Source organism: Salvelinus fontinalis, chromosome 35, assembly GCF_029448725.1.
Source record: "Salvelinus fontinalis isolate EN_2023a chromosome 35, ASM2944872v1, whole genome shotgun sequence".
NCBI lineage: Eukaryota > Metazoa > Chordata > Actinopteri > Salmoniformes > Salmonidae > Salvelinus > Salvelinus fontinalis.
Window position 1 is genome coordinate 5,865,669 of NC_074699.1, and position 20,296 is coordinate 5,885,964.

A 20,296-nucleotide genomic window follows, 5' to 3' on the forward strand; every position below is an offset into this window, starting at 1 on the left:
AGCAGTGATGCAACCAGTCAGGATGCTCTCGATGTTGCAGCTGTAGAACCTTTTGAGGACCTCAGGACCCATGCAACACACACAAGTCACAATGACCAGCGTTCCATTATTAAAGTGGCCAATGATTCCATGTCTATAGGGCAGCAGCCTCTAAAAGGTGCAGGGTTGAGTAACCGGGTGGTTGCCGGCTATTGATGGCTATTTTACAGTTTGATGGCCCTGAGATGGGTACATCAATTAATGTATTGTTTAGTGTTGGGGCTTGGCTGGCATACTTTTTTTGTTTGCCAGATGCTAAAATGCACACGGTTACCTTGTAATCGCGGAAGACAAATGGGAAACCAGTCATGTGTAAGTAAACTGAAGCATATGAACATAACATTCCCACGGTAAAGTTTATGAAATGCTGTGCCATTATGCAACATTTACATTCTAGGGCCTTTTAACTTGCAGGGCTGGGCACTCTCGAATGTCTTAATTATAGGCGACCCAACTTTTTCTGTTTCCTATTTTCAGTGGTGTAAAGTACTAAAGTAAACATACTTCAAAATACCAAAGTATTTTTTTGTTTGTTGGTACATGTACTTTGCCATTTGTATTTTTGACAACTTATTTTCTTTAGGAATGTAGTGAAGTAAAGTGCTTTTCACTCCATACATTTTCCCTGGCAACCAAAAATACTCATTACATTTTGAATGCTTAACAGGACAGAAAGTGGTCCAATTCACACACCTATCAAGAGAACATCGCTGGTCATCCGTAACGCATATGATCTGGCGGACTCACTAAACACAAACGCTTAATTTGTAAATTATGCAAGTGTTGTGGTGTGACCCAGGCTAATCGTAAATGTAATATATTGTGCCATCTGGTTTGTTTAATGTAGTATTATACTGACTTTCACTCGAGTCATTTTCTATTAAAAAAGGGATCTTTACTTTTACTCAAGTATGAGTATTGGGTACTTTTTCCACCACTGCCTATTTCTATCACATGAAATATTAGCCATCAACCGTAAGTAGACCTAATAACTTATGATCATGTTAAGTATCCCTACATTTCTGTTATTACGGTGCTACTACTCTGTTATTAGTACGCCTGCACAGTAGTCTCACTGGAGATTGACCTGGTCTGAGTGTGAAGGCAACTACGTAACGTGGTAATACGGTGGAGAAAACATTGTTAAACTGAAACCTAGTCGTGTCTTTTTAGTTAACAATAACACATATTCAACTGCCAATTTACTGTATTAACATTCTATTTCATTACATTGTTTCGCTTACCTTCATTTGCTTCCTCTGTAAACGCCGTCACGGCCGGGTGTTTGTTGCTGAGGATCATTAGTAACAGTTGATATAGAATAAAATACATATAGGCTAATTAAAATCGTTAAGGAGTGGAGGGCAGACCAAGCAGTAACAGTTTAAAAGGCGAAGCACGGCGTAATACTACCATTGTACACCAATCTCCAACATTACCATGGGTGAAAGAACTGAATGTGGTAATTTTCAGAAAGAATCAAACCACTTTTCTTTCATGCATAAAGGCTCTCCAAACCTGTTTATGATTCATAAATACTTTCCTAACACTAAATAATCTACAAGAGAAGACTATTTTGAAATCTACCAATTGGTGCTGGGAGAGACAAATCTGCATATAATCAAAATGGCTTTCTTTCATTGATCTCTAATATCCTGAACCCGTTCCTCTCTATATATTCTATTGAGTCTGTGGACGAAATTTAAAAAAAGAAAAAAGGTACACTGTATTTAAAGGGATGGCTTAAGATAAATGTACTTATTGAATGAAAACTCCACAAGAAAATGTGTTGGCCACCAAGTGGGAGGGTTTCAGTGGTTGAGGGAACCATGCCTCTAAAGCCTGTAATGCACCTTCAAGAGAATTTGTTATACAGAAGCTGTTTATTTCAGGATGTACGTAGTAGTGGTAAAGATGAATCGAAGTAACCAAAATACTATCCATACGTTGTTTATTCAAACAATTGACTTACAAAAAGAGAACAAGCAGATAACATGGTGACTTGAGCAAGTAGAAGTACAGATAAAAAATAAACAAATATAAAAAAGGTCACTTTTTATTATAAAACCTCAAATAATTGATTTGATGAGATCCCATTCCCCACACACCTACTGAAGTTACACTACTGCATTAGATCGCCGTGACGTTGGGGTGAGATTGTCATCGGTTAAAATAATCACTCTGCGTTTTAGAAACAACCACAGTCAAAATCTCCTTATAGCCAAATATTGCTTCACAGCATTATTTAGTACTTATAGCCCCCTATATATAAATAAATATCACTCTGCAGTCACTCAGTCAACAGTACACATGTTGGTCAGGACAAGGATGTCAATGTGGCCCCAGACATAATAATATACCAAGTCCCACATACAGTACATGAACACGCAACAGAGATGACAGAACACGTGACAGACTCCGGTCTATTACGATGTAGACCGGTCTTGTCTGCAGCGATGGCAGGGATTCGAAAATCTGGTACTTTCTCTACTCAATATATTTCACAGAGTATCATAAAAACATCTTTCTGTACACCATTTAATTTCAGCATCCTATCTGACATGATCTACCGAAGGACTGTGGGCGGGTGATTAAAAAGCAAGACAATTACATAGTTTATTTTCTTCTAATGCTTTCTGGTGTCTTTCGTGACAATGAGAAAAGGAGGAGACTAGACGCAACAGAGATTCACACCATCTATGGTGATCATATCAGCCCCATGATTAAGCAAATGCTGGCCTTACACCAAAAATGTGGGTGACCCCAGGCAAAAATCCTGTTTTCAATAACACATCCTCAAAAACATCCCTATTTCGGGTTTCTTAGCGTTATCTGATCTCTGCTAACTAAAGCAAACAATAGTGTTTCATCGCAGCTCAGACAATGCACTGTCAGACCTCTCTCCGAACCAGCTACACACCAATCAATTCACCACTGGTCTGTACTATTACAAAACAGATCCAAAGTGCTACTTCCCCAATCAACTCAAGCAACTTCTGGAAGTGGAATGTATTTAATCAAAACATAATAAAAATGCCCAGTTGTGTTTGACGTCACACTAGCTCCAAACTTGTTCTAAAAGCTACTTCATATCTTCGTAAAAAGAGGACCCCCGACATCACGATATGCACATAAAACCCGGGGTTCATTTCTACGTTACCTCTGTGATCTCGGTCTTTGGTGATCGTAATACCTATACTGTGCGTGATAATGTGGCCGCCAGGTCTCAATCGATACCTTGGAAGTTTGAATACATGTCAAAGAGGGAACATTTCAACTTAAAGTAAATTAACTAACAGGTGCTAGTGGGGCAAAGCAGCAAGAGTGCCTGGCATGTTATAGAACTAAGAATATAACTAGATATTATAATGGGAGTAGTGTTTTTCTGATGACTTGCTTTACAATAAAAAAAAGGCCTTTCTGTCATAGTAGGGCTCGCCCGCTTACTCGCTCTACTGCGTAGCCAAGCCAGGGCGAGTGTTGTCCGTGATTCTTCTTTTAGTCCTGTATCAGCCTGAAGCCTCTTCCCAAGGAGAGGAGCGAGAGAAAGGAAGGAGGACCGGGAAAGCTGAAAGACCTGAGAATGTCGAGCACACTTGAAAGAAGCGCCGTGATCAACAAAATGACAGAGCGCAAGAGTCGATTTAGAAGAGATGGAGGGATGGGGAGAGAGACTGTTTGGTGTGGTGGGCGGGCCTCATTGCCGAAGCTCAACGTAATTGGCTGGGAAGAGGCCGTAGGCACCCCGGCACACGCCCCTCCACCAGCCCTCGTCAATAGTCTCAATGTTAGTGATGATGTCATCAGGGTCGAAGGAGATCTCGTCATCGCCAGCTGGAAGGCAAACATTCCAGAGCAGTTGACTTTGCATTCCGTTGCCCTCATATTATAAACAATGTCAAAAGGGTCTGTGTATATCATGAATGTGTCCGAGTTAATGTATTTTGGGGGTAATCATGAGGAGATCTTGATCTTAAAAATGAGATTTTTGATCGATGTGATGATTACATTATAGATTATAGAGGGCTTGGCTCCACTCACCTGCTTGGTAGTCATACAGGGCTACTGCCGTTACCCCCAAGTCCTCACCGTACTCATATGTCTGGGCGTCTGCCGGGAAAAGGTCACATGTCATTCACAGAAGACACAGGAACGCAAAGGGAGATAGTCAATTGGGCAAAATGCGGTCCTCTCCTCGACTCCTCCTCTCCCTCGTGACCTGGAAACGGCTAAATTGTCGCCATATGAGTGTCAATTCATTAATAGCTGAACGGAGGAGCATGCGCCTCTCCTCGATACTCTTTTCCGGCCGAGGATAAGTGTATATCCTATGGGGAAAAGTGTGGTAATCCACCACACTCCCTTTGAATCAGCTGTAGTTTTCATGTAGGATGAACGCATGCGCACGATTAAAAACAACACTCGAGCAATCATTTTAATCAATAAAATGTCTGGCACTAGCTCTCCTGTTTTTACTACTTTACACATTTTGGGATTCCTCCCCTGTAAAGGCAATTTGCCTGATGACAAGCTACTGGAGAAAGGGAGTCATTTAATGCATTTGTTTTCCAAGTTCTCTCTCTTCCCCTCACATAATCGAGGCGAGGACGCAAGGAATCGAGATTCCAATTGAGATTCTCCCAATGGCTCAATCGCTTAAAAATGTCCTTTTCACATCCTCTCTCCTTAATTTGCACTGATTGGAAAAGACTTGACAGGTGAAAACAATAAGGTCGAACCTCATCATTAGGCTGGCTTTCACCTGGTCAGTTCTTTCGGACCAGTGCAATGGATAGGACAGATTTGTTTTATGAGAAAGAGCCAAGCTAGAAATGGGGTTCACAGTGACTCAGCAAATGGCATGTCCTGCTCCTCCCCTCTCACCTCATTCTCTCACCTGTGTCGTCAGGACTCTGGTGGAGCGCCGCCTCCTGGACGGGAGGCTCCTCATACGTCTGCTCGGAAGAGGGACGGGAGGTGGGCTCCGCCTCGTACAGCTCCTCTCCATTCTCTTCTGCTGCAGGATCCTCGTACACACCAGTGTCCTGACACAGCCAGCCGAGGGAGACACAGTCAGAAAACAGCTCCTAACCCCGGGGTCAATTCAAATTCCTCCCTAGCTATTAATGTTTTCATTCTTTGGGACTTGACCTTTTTCTTCCTCTATGAAATAATCACAGAAAGCATAGTCAGAATGAAGGAAAGTCAAGGTTCTAAGGAAAAGCGAGAAGAGCACTGCGGCATTGGAAAAAAAATCAGATCATCCTTGTTCACGCCAATGTCAGAAGGACTGATGCATCCATTTAAGGATGTACTCGACCATATTTTACACAGCAAACTAACTACTGGCAAAAAAAAAGTGATGAGCACGTAGGCATGTTAAGCAAACGGGCATTTGTGGGGAGTGCAGTGATTGGTGGAACCGCTTGTCATTCACCTGGTAAACTGGGCTGGCGGCTGCAGGTACAGGCAAAGGTGCGGCTTTCTGGACAGGAGGGGTGGGGCTAATGGTAAGGCTTCGCTCGGGAGACGGGGAGGCAGGCTTGGCCTTGGCTGTCTCCTCTATCTTGCGCCGCGCCTCCTCTTGCTCCTGCTTCTCCTTGGCCTGGCGGCGAGCTCTCTCCTCCTCCGCCCGCTTCTTGTCCTCATCCTCCTTCTGCTTGGCGATGTTCTCAAAGCGGGCCTTGATGCTGCCTGTGCTGCTGCCAGCTAGGGGGGGATGACACAGAGGAGGGCAGATCATAATCAAATCAGTGGTTCAAAAACATATTTTGCAATGATCTTGACAAACATATTGCACATTTACATACACACACGCACTGGTTTTGTGGTTACTTACCAGCTTCCACAGGCTTGGTCCTCTGGTAGGCAGGGCTTGGTTTATCCACATCCTCAAAGTTACCTGCACTCTACCATTCAAACGAGGGGGAGGAGAGTAATTACAAACAACAGATGAGAAATCCCCAAGTCTTTAGATATTAGGTATAGAGAGACATTGTACCTTATCCATTCGGTCCTTCTGGATGCCAAACTTCCCTCCGAACCCATGGGAGTAGTCTGTAAACAGCGGAGAATAAATAGTTAGAATGACTTTAATTCACAGATTCAAGTGATAGTCCACCCGTAAAGTGATTATTTTTAGGGAACCATCGCTTAAATTTAAGAAAGGGTTAAAGTAAAACAGGAATGAAGCCCATGGCATAAAGACCTGTGAAAAGAGGATAAAATAGAAATGTCACCTATATTTAACTAGGCAAGTCAGTTAAGAACTAATTCTTATTTACAATGACGGCCTACCTGGGAACGGTGGGTTAACCGCCTTGTTCAGGGGCAGAACGGATTTTTAGGACAGATTTTTACCTTGTCAGCTTGAGGATTCGATCCAGAAACCTTTCGGTTACTGGCCCAACGCTCTAACCACTAGGCTACCTGCCGCCCTGACAATGGAGGAAGGGTAGGGCAATACTTTGTGTATTTGTTGGTATCGCGAAACAAATGTGCACTGATAAGTATTTAGCCAGTTTCCACGATATTCACACTACCTTTCTCTTCGGCCATAATCTGTAGCCATTGTAGCCTACTTGTGTGGTTAAGTTAATATTTCTGAATAAGGGTTGCGTTACCATACAATAGGAATGTCCAAAAGGAATGTATTTATATGCATTTGTAATACCAACTACACTACCGGTCTAAAGTTTTAGAACACCTACTCATTCAAGGGTTTTTCGCTATTTGTACTATTTTCTACATTGTAGAATAATAGTGAAGACACCAAAACTAATGAAATAATGTAGTAACCAAAACAGAGTTACACAAATCAAAATATTTCTTATATATATTTGAGATTCTTCAAATAGCTAACCTTTTGCCTTGACAGTTTTGCACACTCTTGGCATTCTCTCAACCAGCTTCATGAGGTAATGCATTTTAATTAACAGGTGTGCCGTGTTAAAGTTAATCTCTTTCCTTCTTAATGTGTTTGAGCCAATCAGTTGTGTTGTGACAAGGTAGGGGTGGTATACAGATGACATCCCTATTTGGTAAAATACCATATTAGTCCATATTATGGCAAGAACAGCTAAAATAAGCAAAGAGAAACGACAGGCCATCATTACTTTAAGACATGAAGGTCAGTCATTACGGAAAATTTCAAGAACTTTGAAAGATTCTTCAAATGCAGTCGCAAAAACCATCAAGCGCTATGTGAGGACCGCCACAGGAATGGAAGACCCAGAGTTACCTCTGCTGCAGAGGAGAGACTTACTTGGGCCAAGAAACACGAGAAATTGACATTAGACTGGTGGAAATCTGTCCTTTGGTCTGATAAGTCCAATTTGAGATTTTTGGTTCCAACCGCCGTGTCTTTGTGAGACGCAGAGTAAGTGAACGGATGATCTTCGCATGTGTGGTTCCCACCGTGAAGCGTGGTGGTGCTTTGCTGGTGAGACTGATTTATTTAGAATTCAAGGCACACTAAACTAGCATAGCTACCACAGCATTCTGCAGCGATACGCCATCCCATCTGGTTTGCGCTTAGTGAGACTATCATTTGTTTCTCAACAGGACAATGACCAAAAACACACCTCTTGGCTGTGTAAGGGCTATTTGACCAAAAAGGAGAGTGATGGAGTGCTGCATCAGATGACCTGGCCTCCACAATCACCTCAACCCAATTGAGATGATTTGGGATGAGTTGGACCGCAGTGAAGGAAAAGCAGCCAACAAGTGCTAAGCATATGTGGGAACTACTTAGAGCCTGTCGGAAAAGCATTCCAGGTGAAGCTGGTTGAGAGAATGCCAAAAGTGTGCAAAGCTGTCATCAAGGCAAAGGGTGGCTACTTTGAAGAATCTAAAATATATTTTGATTTGTTTAACACTTTTGGTTACTACATGATTCCATGTGGTATTTCATAGTTTTGATGTTAGTCTTTAATATTATTCTACAATGTAGAAAATAGTAAAGAAAATACAGCAAAACCCTGAAATGAGTGGGTGTCCAAACTTTTGACTGTGACACACACACACACACACACTTACTATTGGTGTTGAATTTCTATTTTGTCAATATCGCCCGACCCTTGAGGTAGGTTTGTACTGTAGGGGTTGGCGTTTTGAAGGGGGACTAGGACGGGTAAAGGGCAAAGGCGCTTTAGACATTCCAAAACAGTGCTGGGGCATGAGAGAGGAGAATAACCTTTGGAACGAAAAGGAAGGACAGTGTATGCTGTGCTTGGCTAGCCTCTCCTTGTGCTCATAACCCAGGGCACACTGGTCTTGCTACTCCACCTCTACCCCCAAACCGCCCTCCGAACCCACACTTATAGTCTGAAACAATACACACAAACATGCACCAACTGTGTGTATATATAGGCCGAAGCAGACATTTACATGCAGATATAAACAAGTACACAGGTCAGCTGCACTCAGACCAAACACACGCCGATCCTGCCTTACAGTATATAAAAAGCACACACAAATGAAAAACTGTCAACAACTTAAACCAAGATAACCAAGGTGCTATACACATCCAGTAAATCCAGCCTGAGCGCTAGACTGATCAATCCTCAGTCCGTCTTGCTCTATCTGTTCTCACTTCCTCTATTATGAGCCTGTGGCAGATGCCACGCCACCGGACAAAGGAAGTACTTTAACCTCATTAACTCAATAGTAAAACCACAAAATGACCACATCAGTAAAAAGTGTGTGTGAACACATTTCTTGGCTGCGTTTTCCTGCTACTAAGGATAGGTGTTAGGTGGAATAAAACACATGTAAAAAAAAAACTGGTCAAACCACCGGTACCTTTCTGTGACTCGTGGAGCTGCAGTTTCTCCTGGTGGTCCCATCCCAGGGCCGACTTGTCCTGTCTGTCCGTCTGCACACCAAACTTGCCACCAAAGCCCTTCACGTAATCTGTGAAGGGCACAGAGAATATCAGAATGGATACTAAAGTACAATGTAGGTAGGCCCAAATTTGATAACGAATACAGTACATTACCGGATAACATATTTGATAACATTCTGTACTACAAAAATAGCTACCGTGTAGACCCTCTGGGACACGTGTCCGAGCCACCATCTCAACCATTGTGTGACCAACACCAGGGCTGTAAACACTGCCTTGGTGCAGTATGGGTAAAAATGGAAGGTCACCTTTCCCGCTCTCTGATACCTTCAGCCTGAGATTGCGTAATCAGGGAGGGAAAGCTAATGATAAGGCAACATGTTTTCAGGCCTTCGGGAGAGTTTGAAAACAAGATCCTACAAGCAGAACTATTTAGCTAGTAGGATATTTGGGGCACTGTAGGAGAGAGAAGTCTGATTAGAGCTGAGGGAGGTGTAGTACACACTCTGGAGATATCGATGGCCCCACACTGTCTCGCCTCTTCCCACTTGTTACACAGGCACAATAGAAAAACAAGTGTGTATGTGTGTGTGCATAAGGCTTGGGCGGTACACCATACACACCATATACCGGGTTATTTGGACAAATCCACGGGATGGTTTTCAATAACGTCAATACCATTGAATTTATTTCTGTGTTTTAATAAATATTTGAACCTACTTTTTAACTAAATGCCTGCAGTCAACTTGTGCAATATGTTAGGAGAAAGATCGAGTTCTTCATTTCACCCGTCACATCATTTTTCATTATGAAGCTTACCAAGTCCCCAGTCACATGGTGTTTGTTTACAAGCACAGAATGAGACCAGAGCCTTGAGTCACTCACTGTTGTGCAGAATGCGCCAGGTGATCGAATTACAGTATGGAATTCATAACTAAATGTTTGCCAGCTAGATATCTTATAACTATTAAAGTTAACTGTCTAAAATGTGCTAAATGCTCTGCGGTTGTGCATTTAATGTGCTAATTTAGTAGCTAGTTTTCTATCTAGCTAACTGTTTAGCTTCCTTCAAAATCAAGCAGTTGCTTGGTAACACCAGATAATCACCTCCTGGATCAAGAGCCTTGCCGTCTAATTTTTGCTTTAGGCGAACAGCAAACTGTGAGTAGCATTATTTAGTTACTTGTATAGTTTAGTTCGGAGATTGTATACAATGTTGGGTTGTATAGTTGGGTTTGAAAACAGAGCCCCTTGTGTTCAGTGCCGGTATTACTGAATAACCCAGTATTGCACACAAGGTTGGTATCACGGTATGACACTCTGGATACCGCCCAAGCCTAGTGTGTGCGTGACAAAAGGGACACACACCTTTCTGAGACTCGTGCTTCTCGGTTTTGCCCTGGTACTCAAAGCCCAAGGCGCTCTTGTCCACCTTGTCCGTCTCCACTCCGAACTTCCCGCCAAAACCTTTGGTGTAATCTGGTGACACCCGGAAAAGTGGTTGGGAAAATAGCAGATATAGTTAATCATAGGAAGAAGAAAAAAATAATAGGTTGGGCTTGCCCCCAAGGCAAAGAATTCAGAGTTCAGTCAAGGTACCATCTGGATACACATTCTACATTATATATACACAGGCAAGTGTTAGTCACTGACACACAGCCCAAAAACCAAGTTAAACAGGAACTACACAGCAGCCGATCAAGCTAAAGCACAACAAAGCACTGGATTTGACAAGAAAACTGCAAACCGGTGGACTTCAACCCTGGTTGTGGAGCGCTACAGGATGGGCAGGTATTTGTTACAGCCCAGCACAAAAAACATCAAAACCGTAATAAGCCCAATTAGGTGTGTCAGAACTGGGCAGGAAGTCAAACCTGCACATCCTGTAGAGTTGTTCCACAAAATGAGTGCCCTTTGATATTTTAAAGTAGAAATGGTGCACAAATATTGCATTTTAAGAAGGCTGTTATATTAAATGAAGTGCCCTTTAAAATAGACCACATGGACTATTCAATTAATACATTTGTGTATATGAATGAAGACTTGCTAAAGTGCCAAATTCAGCATTTTGATGTTCCGTCAACCCTGTGTCACTTCTATGAAGATTTCAACCCACAATATATTGTTTACCCAAGTCTCATCATCACTATAAAGTTCTAGTTATTTTGTTGCTTGACAAAGTCCTTTCTGATTAAATGTACTATACCAGTCAAAAGTGTGGACACTTGCTCATTCAAGGGGTTTTCTTAATTTTTACTATTTTCTACATTGTAGAATATTAGTGAAGACATCAAAACTATGAAATACCACATATGGATTCATGTAGTAACACCAAAAAGTGTTATATTTTTGATTGATCTTATATTTGAGATTCTTCAAAGTAGCCCCCCTTTGCCTTGACAGCTTTGCACACCCTTGGCATTCCCTCAACCAGCTTCATGAGCTAGTCACCGGGAATGCATTTCAATTAACAGGGGTGCCTTGTTAAGTGAATTTCTGGAATTTCATTCCTTCTTAATGTGTTTGAGCCAATCAATTGTGTTGTGACAAGGTAGAGGTAGTATACATCTCCATTTGGTAAAAGACCATATTATGGCAAGAACCGCTCAAATAAACAAAGAGAAACGACAGTCCATCATTACTTTAAGACATGAAGGTCAGTCAATGCGGAAAATGTCAAGAACTTTGAATGTTTCTTCAAGTGCAATTGCAAACACCCATCAAGCGCTATGATGAAACTGGCTCTCATGAGGACTGCCAGAGGAAAGGAAGATCCAGAGTTACCACTGCTGCAGAGAATAAGTTCATTAAAGTTACCAGCCTCAGAAATTGCAACCCAAATAAATACTTCAAAGTTCAATTTTGGTTCCAACAACCACGTCTTTGGAAGACGCAGTGTAAGTGAACGGATGATCTCTGCATGTGTGGTTCCCACCGTTAAGCATGGAGGAGGTGTGATGGTGCTTTGCTGGTGACACTGTCAGTGATTTATTTAGAATTCAAGGCACACTTAACCAGCATGGCTACCACAGCAATACACCATCCCATCTGGTTTGCGCTTTATTTTATATTTAACTAGGCAAGTTAGATAAGAACAAATTCTTAATTACAATGACGGCCTACCAAAAGACAAATGGCCTCCTGCGGGGGATGTTGGCTGGGATTACAAATAAACTTATTAAAAGTAAAAATATGGGACGAAACACAAACATCACGACAAGACAGACAACACTACATGAAGAGAGACCTAAGATGACAACACAGCATGGTAGCAACACAAAATGGCAGCAGCCCAAAACAGGGTACAAACACAGTTGAGCACAGACAACAGCACAAAGGGCAAGAAGGTAGAGACAACAGTATACCATGCAAAGCAGCCACAGTACACCATGCAAAGCAGCCACAACTGTCAGTAAGATTGTCCATGATTGAGTCTTTGAATGAAGAGATTGAGATAAAACTGTCTAGTTAGAGTGTTTGTTGCAGCTCGTTCCTGTCGCTAGCTGCAGCGAACTGAAAAGACAAGTGACCCAAGGATGTGTGCGCTTTGGGGACCTTTAACAGAATGTGACTGGCAGAACGGGTGATATACAGTGGGGCAAAAAAGTATTTAGTCAGCCACCAATTGTGCAAGTTCTCCCACTTAAAAATATGAGAGAGGCCTGTAATTTTCATCATAGGTACACTTCAACTATGACAGACAAAATGAGAAAATAAAATCCAGAAAATCACATTGTAGGATTTTTAATGAATTTATTTGCAAATTATGGTGGAAAATAAGTATTTGGTCACCTACAAACAAGCAAGATTTCTGGCTCTCACCTTTAAGAGGCTCCTCTGTCCTCAACTCGTTACCTGTATTAATGGCACCTGTTTGAACTTGTTATCAGTATAAAAGACACCTGTCCACAACCTCAAACAGTCACACTCCAAACTCCACTATTGCCAAGACCAAAGAGCTGTCAAAGGGCAGGTTTACAATGATGGCAAAAAACAACATTTGAGAGTGCGCTGACCCTGATGCTAGAGGGGGTACACAGCTGGAGGTTGAATGTTTGAAGGGGTACGGGACTATAAAAAGTTTGGGAACCACTGCAATAGAGGAAACCAAGTCTAGATGTAACTTTAGCCTGCAGGTTTGATATGTGCTGAGAGAAGGACAGTGTACTGTCTAGCCATACTCCCAAGTACTTGTATGAGGTGACAACCTAAAGCTCTAAACCCTCAGAGGTAGTAATCACACCTGTGGTGAGAGGGCCTTTCGTCATACCAAACCACATGATCTTTGTTTTGGAGGTGTTCAGAACAAGTTTAAGGGCAGAGAAAGCTTGTTGGACACAAAGAAAGCTTTGTTGTAGAGCATTTAACACAAAAGCCAGGGAGGGGCCAGTTGAGTATAAGACTATCATCTGCATATAAATGGATGATAGAGCTTCCTACTCCCGGAGCTAAGTTGTTGATGTAAATTGAGAAGAGTGTGGGGCCTAGAATTGAGCCTTGGGGTACACCCTTGGTGACCGGCAGTGGCTGAGATAGCAGGTGTTCTGACTTTATACACTGCACTCCTTGAGAGACGTAGTTAGCAAACTAGGCCAAAGCCCCTCAGAGACACCAATACTCCTTAGCCAGCCCACAAGAATGGAATGGTCTACCGTATCAAAAGCTTTGGCCAAGTCAAGTAAAATAGCAGCGCAACATTGCTTAGAATCAAGGGCAATGGTGACATCATTGAGGCCATTTTAAGGTCACAGTGACACATCCATAACCGAAGCGGAAACCAGATTGCATACCAGAGAGAATACTACAGCAATCAAGAAAGCCAGTCAGTTGATTATTGACAAGTTTTTACAACACTTTTGAAACAGGGAAAAATAGAAATAGGCCTATAACAGTTTGGATCAGCTTGATCTCCCCTTTTAAATAAAGGACAAACCGTGGCTGCCTTCCAAGCAATGGGAACCTCCCCAGTGAGGATAGACAGGTTTAAAAGGTCAGAGATATAATTGCCAAGTCTAAGGGCAGAAAACTTAAAGAAGAAAGGGTCTAAACCATCTGCCCCAGATGTTTTTTTGGGGGTCAAGTTTAAGGAGCTCCTTTACAAACTTTGTAGCGAGGCAGGGGAAAAAGAGGGAGGTGCATCGGGGCTAGTCGCATTAGAAGGGGTGGGAGATGAGGAAATGTTGGACGGGTAAGGAGGCATGGCTGAGTCAAATAGGAATCCTGACTTAATGAAGTGGTGATTAAAGAGCTCAGCCATGTGCTTCTTGTCAGTAACAACCACATCATAAACTTTAAGGGGCATGGGCAGCTGCGAGGGTTTATTCTCCAGGTCTTTAACCGTTTTCCAGAACTTCTTGGGGTTAGACCCACAGAGAGAGAACTGCTTCTTAAAGTAACTAACTTTGGCCTTCCGGATAGCCTGAGTGCCCTTATTTCTAATTTACCTGAACGAGAGCCAGTCAGCCTGAGTATGCGTGTGCCGAGCCTTTAGCCAAATGCAATTCTTGAGGTAGTGTAACTGCAAGATCACGGTCGAACCAGGACCTGAACCGGTTTTTAATTCTCATTTTCTTTATGGGGGCGTGTTTGTTAACAATATCCCTAAAGATATATATAAAAAAAAAAAGGTTCAAACTTCAACAGAGGGGATCAAGCTAATTCCATACCAATTTACAGAGGCCAGGTCATGAAGGAAGGCCTGCTCATTAAAGTTTTTAGCAAACGTCTATGAAAAATCTTAGTGAGACTATCATTTGTTTTTCAACAGGGCAATGACCCAACACATCTCCAGGCTGTGTAATGGCTATTTCACCAAGAAGGCGAGTGGAGTGCTGCATCAGATGACGTGTCCTCCACAATCATCCGACCTCAACCCAATTGAGATGGTTTGGGATGAAAAGGGTAGCTACTTTGAAGAATCTCAAATATATTTTGATTTGTTTAACACTTTTTTGGTTACTACATGATTCCATATGTGTTATTTCATAGTTTTGATGTCTTCACTATTGTTCTACAATGTAGAAAAGAGTACAAATAAAGAAACACCCTTGAATGAGTAGGTGTCCAAACTTTTGGTACTATATACACACACGACTGTGTGTTCTCATGTTATGCTACACAAACCTTTCTGGGACTTAACTTTCGCCATATTTTCCCCTACTAATGTATGTGTGCACGAATGTATGTGTGGATGTGTCCATGTACAAATTATGTGTGTGTATTACTCGCTACACAAACCTTTCTGGGAGTCGTGTTTCTCCGTTTTGCCCTGGTATTCAAAGCCCATTGCAGTCTTGTCCACGCGGTCTGCCTGCACCCCGTATTTCCCCCCAAACCCTGTGGAGTAGTCTGCACATCAAAGCAGGGGGAGGGGGTCAAGAATGAAGCAGGGAATGGTGGCTGCAGTGATGAATACTCAACCAAAAAAAAAAGAATCAACCCCTAGCCCATACCATCTAGGCACTTCATGTACAGTAGGTCTGGGGTAAAATTCAGATTGGCTGTTTAATAGTATAGGTGTGAGCAATATGGGTAAATGTCCACCTAGCTTGTCAGAGGGCAAGTTGGAGCTGTTGTTATCTTGCTTAATGTAGTCATTTTAGTTGAAGTGCCTTAGGAGCTAGGGGTTCATTTAGGATTGGGCACATAGAGCTAACAACTAGATGGGGGTGAGGAACAATGGTGGTCACAGCATGGAATCACAGGAGTGCAGCTGGAGTCGGGGAGCACTGAAAGCTAAAAGCCAGGAGCATACTCCCTCACACAGCATCGGATGCCACTCACACCCATCCTAATACCATAAAGGTCCGACTGGGCCAGATACGATGACATCCAGATGGTCTACAGAGCAGACAGTTCTGACCTATGTGAAGTGTCTAAACAACGAGTGTGTATTCAGAAGGCTCAGGTCAGTTTGGCCTTTTACCGCCTGATGGATACAGTTAGGATTTGTGGGGACTAAGGCTAGTGAGCTGATCTTAGATCAGAGCTAAATTGTGCAACTTCTACCCAGAGTTACAAAACATTGAACTGTTCAACTTGTGTCGTTTGCCTGTGTTAACAGACCGTGTAAAAATCACCTTTCTGCGACGCGTGTTTCTCAGTCTTCCCGGCATAGTCGAACCCGACGGCGGACTGAAAAGGGAGAGATCTCCATGTTGAAGTTAACAAACGTCACCAGCCAAAGGAGAACGCAGCATTTCTCAGCACCATCATCCAGTATCTTTTCATGCTACTCAAGTATTCTCATCTAAATGACATAACTTGAGAGATGGGCACTTACTCAAATTCTATTCTTTTCATTCATCCTATAATTAGGTATTCCTATTGGGTCCCTCAAAAACTATATCTTACAAGGGAGATCTGTCCCAAAATGCCACATCATATATTGATGTCAAGACCTAAAATCTCTGTGTGGTTTTTCCTGACCATGTGACCTGACCATAGAGCCCAATGTGACCGTGATTAGCGTACCTTGTCGACGCGGTCGCCCTGCACTCCAAACTTCCCCCCGAAGCCTTTGGATGTGTCTGTCTGAGAGCAGTGCTTGGACAGCTTACTCTGGTACTCATGGCCCACCGCAGACTGGAGGAGGAGGGGGGGGGGGGGGGGATAAGAGAAAGAGAGAGGTGAATAAATGCAAACAGTGTGAGGCTGACTGCTGAGTATGCAGTGGTTTGATCAGGTGTTGACCGCCGAGTCACACACACAGAGTGGGGTAAACAGTGCTGAGTCATAATATTCACAACACACTGAGCAGTGTGCAGGCAGAGTGAGGGGGGGTATAAAATGGCCCCCTGCCTGCTCACCGTCACACCCTGTTCTCACACACACAAAGAAAGAGAAAGAGAGAGGCCTAGAGCATTGTGGATAACACAACTCAAACAGCAATGATGAGCTCAGCTGCTTTTGCCACAAATCACAGTCAACGCACGGCAACAGTCCTGTGTGCGCATGTGTAAAAGTAAACATATCAGTAGAAGACTGAAATGCAATTGGCAATTTATGCCAATCAGATGAGGTTAAACTAATTCCATTCCAAAATAATGTTCCTGCGCTCCCTCTGGAGACTGTTGTTATAGCGATCAGCTGTTGGTCCTGGGCTTTGAATCATTGGATAATCAGCTTTTCTACAGATGTGGTCACCAAAATAAAATATAATCAAATTGCTGTGGTCTGAGGGGCATTTCCCGTTCCAGTAATTCTATTACTATGGTCACCACTCACTTTGTCCATGCGGTCCTGCTGCACCCCAAACTTGCCCCCATAGCCATCCGAGGCCTTGGGCATGGTGGCCTGCTCCTTCTGCCTCAGGTCACTGTGCTCCGATGACACGTTCTCACGCAGCTTGTGGATACTGGAGAGGGGGTAGGCGGGAAAAAATTGGGAGGGAGAGAAATAATGGGGTAAGAATGACTGAGCTTCACTGGCCATCCTCAAAAACCTGATGACAGGTAAAAAATAAAAAGTTAGCCGAATAATGAAACGATTAAAGATGTAACATCGTCGACAGGTAGACTACAATGACATTGAAATGATCTTGTTTGAAATGTAGTGACGCCGATGACGATGAACTGTTGTTGATGACAAGTATGACGAAGCAGCGGTACTTACTTAATGTGTTCCTGGTGACCGGAGCCTTCCACCGTCTTGGCCCCCCACCGCTGTTCCTTCTCCGAAACGTCATTCTGTTAGCACGGAAACAAGGAGCAAGGTGGTCAGCGGGGGAGGAGAGGAAAGAGGAAGATACAAAAATGGGGAAAGCGGGGAGGCAAAGGAAGAGAGAGAGGAAGAGGAGGAGTAGTGAAAGAAAAAGAGTTAGTGGACATGGGATAAGGAGGGAGGAGAGGATATGGTGAGGTGTTAATAAGACGAAACAGGAAAAAAACAGGGGAAAAACAGCCATTGCTCTGGACTAACACCGAAGTGGGACTTCATTACCGTGGTCGACTTACCTCAAAGTCCGGGTCTGTCTCCCAGTCATCACCTCCATCATCCATCGCCACGGTGACGGACTGACCTGCTGCTGCCTTCCACATCTGGGGAGAATTGGCATATCAATGTTCAAACATGCATCTTCCTATGAATTTTTATAGGACCTAAAAACCCATCTGAATGTCATTAAACATTAGCAGACAACTGAATAACCTATTGAATTACCAGTATGAAGTCTTTCAAAAGCTGGGATGGGGGTATTGTGGTGTATTTGTATTTTTTTTAGGCTGCCTTTGGCCATCATCCAAGTCTCAGCAAGAAGGGCCACTTTTAACTAAGACCAAACTCTGCACAAGGCTGGCATCTGTGTTCAATGAGCGGGTAGTACGCGACGTGGCTCCATTCATTCCGAGATGGGGAAAAGGAGGGAGGATGCACCCTGTTACAACATGGGACTCTCTCTCTGTAACAACAAAATGGTCTTCCGTCTGGCGCAGTTGTGACATACATACCACACCCCATGTGTAGTAAAGCCCCTTAGAAAACGTATAAAATAATAAAAAAGAGGTGCGGCCATAGACGGGTTGGTTGTTTAGCTACAAAACCGACGTGTGCGCAACTATGGGGCAAAACAGATGGGGTTGGCTTAAAATGTTGACAACATGTAAACTATATTTCGTCTCCAATGTTTATTGAAAACATACATACATTTGCACAATGAACACTTGTTTCTCAAATATATCGTTACAGTTGTTGCCTAGCTATCTAGCGAATTTTATGCCATATCATTGACGTGAAATCAGTCAAAACAAGCCATGGTATCAAGTCCAGGACAAGATTAAACTAGTTGAAACGAGCCACTTACGATTCCCCACACGGCAGTTTCTTGTTCGCGATCTGGCCATCCAGCATCAAAACTATTCACGACTTCGGCCCTATTGAAACGGGCGCATTGTTTCAGTGTTGTCAGCTAAACTATTCTAGCGATTCCAAGTTAACCACAAAAGTCACTTATTGTATTGCGCATTGACGATGAGTAGTCATAGCATTGAAGGCTTCCAGCACCACCACACACGTAGATTGAGTGTTTCGTTAGAAAAGCTACATCCATAATACAAATGCAAGACAATTGGCTTAATTAGCTAACGTCAGCTAGAAGAAAAAAATCCAGGCAGCTGTGTATTTATAGTATTTCTGCGTTTATTAGCTGGACTGGTCGACTGGACCACTGTAGCAACAATAATCATTCAAATGTGCTGCCTTGTCAAGTACACTTGCGAGAGATTAAACAAATAACATAAGTAGCTTGTAAAGTAGCTACATTATTAGCATTTTCTTGATTGCTGATCTTTATCAAACCTCGTGACACATTTTAATTTGCAGTGATTTAACAGTGGAATCAGTAAAGACGGTACAGAGAATGCTATTTCTATTAGACAATGACAGACATAAAGAACAAGCTTAGCTAGATTTGTAGCTACTAAACATGAAGAGGTTCATAGTAAGTTAATATTATTTCCTGTTCCAGTTACTAGCTCTGTTTGTGTCGAAAATTATTTTGGCACTGGTCGAGCTCGGACTGGTTTTTCAATTCAGCCTGCATTCCATCCTGCGAGCGCGTAGTAGTTTAAGAGATACTTTCATGTTAATCTAAATTACTTACTTTTTATGAAAATTTCCTGCAGTCAAAAATATATATTTGAGATGTGAAAATAATGCACCTCTTGACAGTCGTCGGGGTGTGATGGAACATTCCTTATGGCCCGCTCTCTTCCGGCTCTCCCAATATCCCACTTCCTGCTTGGGGAGCGACGCAGTTCTCATAGAGGTAGACAGAGGACTCATCTTTTGCCACGTTCAAAACAACTCGGAACTCAGAAATCTACGACTTCATTGCGTCCAATACAACTGGGAACGAGCTCCGACAGGAAAAATATTGATTTGAACGGTCATCCAACTCGGGAATTCCAAATCGGAAACTCAGCCCTGGTTCAAGAGTTCTTACCTGAAAATCACTGACATCATGATTTAAACTCTTTCTCCGAAGTCCCAGTTGTTTCGAATGTGGCACAAGTATCTGTACCATTATAGTTGCACGGGCAGTGTCATTGAGGCAATCTCCATTTTGAAGTAGTCAATTTTCTTCTTGATGGTTGGCTGAACCTTCCTGATGACCAGGAGGGTCCGCCAATGAAGTTAGAAGTCCCACCCAGTTGACTACTTTAAAATGGTGGAAGCCCTCAATTGCGCTGTCCATGATAATACAGCCTTTTGGCCACTAGAGGGGGGGTGACATAAAAAAAGAAGAAGATGTATATCAATCCAAAACCATCCCACTCCTTCAGTCACAGTTCTAATCACATCCCTACAGGCTCAGGGACATGTGAGGACGGAGCATTCAATCAAAGGATTCCTTGTAGTGCCTCTGCTGTAAAATCCCTGAAGCCTCATTCACAATAACCATAAGCACTCAGCAGG

The 20,296-nt window shown here is 42.8% G+C and overlaps 1 protein-coding gene across 4 annotated transcripts; it reads right to left on the minus strand.

Annotated features, from left to right (window-relative positions):
* Nucleotides 1-1,973: 1,973 nt before the first annotated feature.
* On the minus strand, nt 1,974-19,635 carry LOC129834286 (src substrate cortactin-like). Of its 4 annotated transcripts, none has more exons than XM_055899142.1 (15): nt 19,540-19,635; nt 17,839-17,922; nt 17,498-17,571; nt 17,111-17,240; nt 16,358-16,468; nt 15,964-16,018; nt 15,122-15,232; nt 10,253-10,363; nt 8,842-8,952; nt 6,041-6,096; nt 5,879-5,948; nt 5,477-5,748; nt 4,937-5,084; nt 4,081-4,149; nt 1,974-3,873 (listed from the first exon to the last, which is right to left on the minus strand). In XM_055899142.1, the coding sequence occupies exons 2-15, from the start codon at nt 17,920-17,922 to the stop codon at nt 3,737-3,739; spliced, it is 1,539 nt and encodes a 512-aa protein (XP_055755117.1). In that variant the 5' UTR covers nt 19,540-19,635; the 3' UTR covers nt 1,974-3,736. The 4 variants fall into 4 exon arrangements, with proteins under 4 accessions (XP_055755117.1, XP_055755116.1, XP_055755118.1 ...); XM_055899141.1 differs by having other exon boundaries at nt 19,482-19,621; XM_055899143.1 differs by lacking the exon at nt 19,540-19,635 and adding an exon at nt 18,684-18,890.
* Between the last annotated feature and the right edge of the window lie 661 nt (nt 19,636-20,296).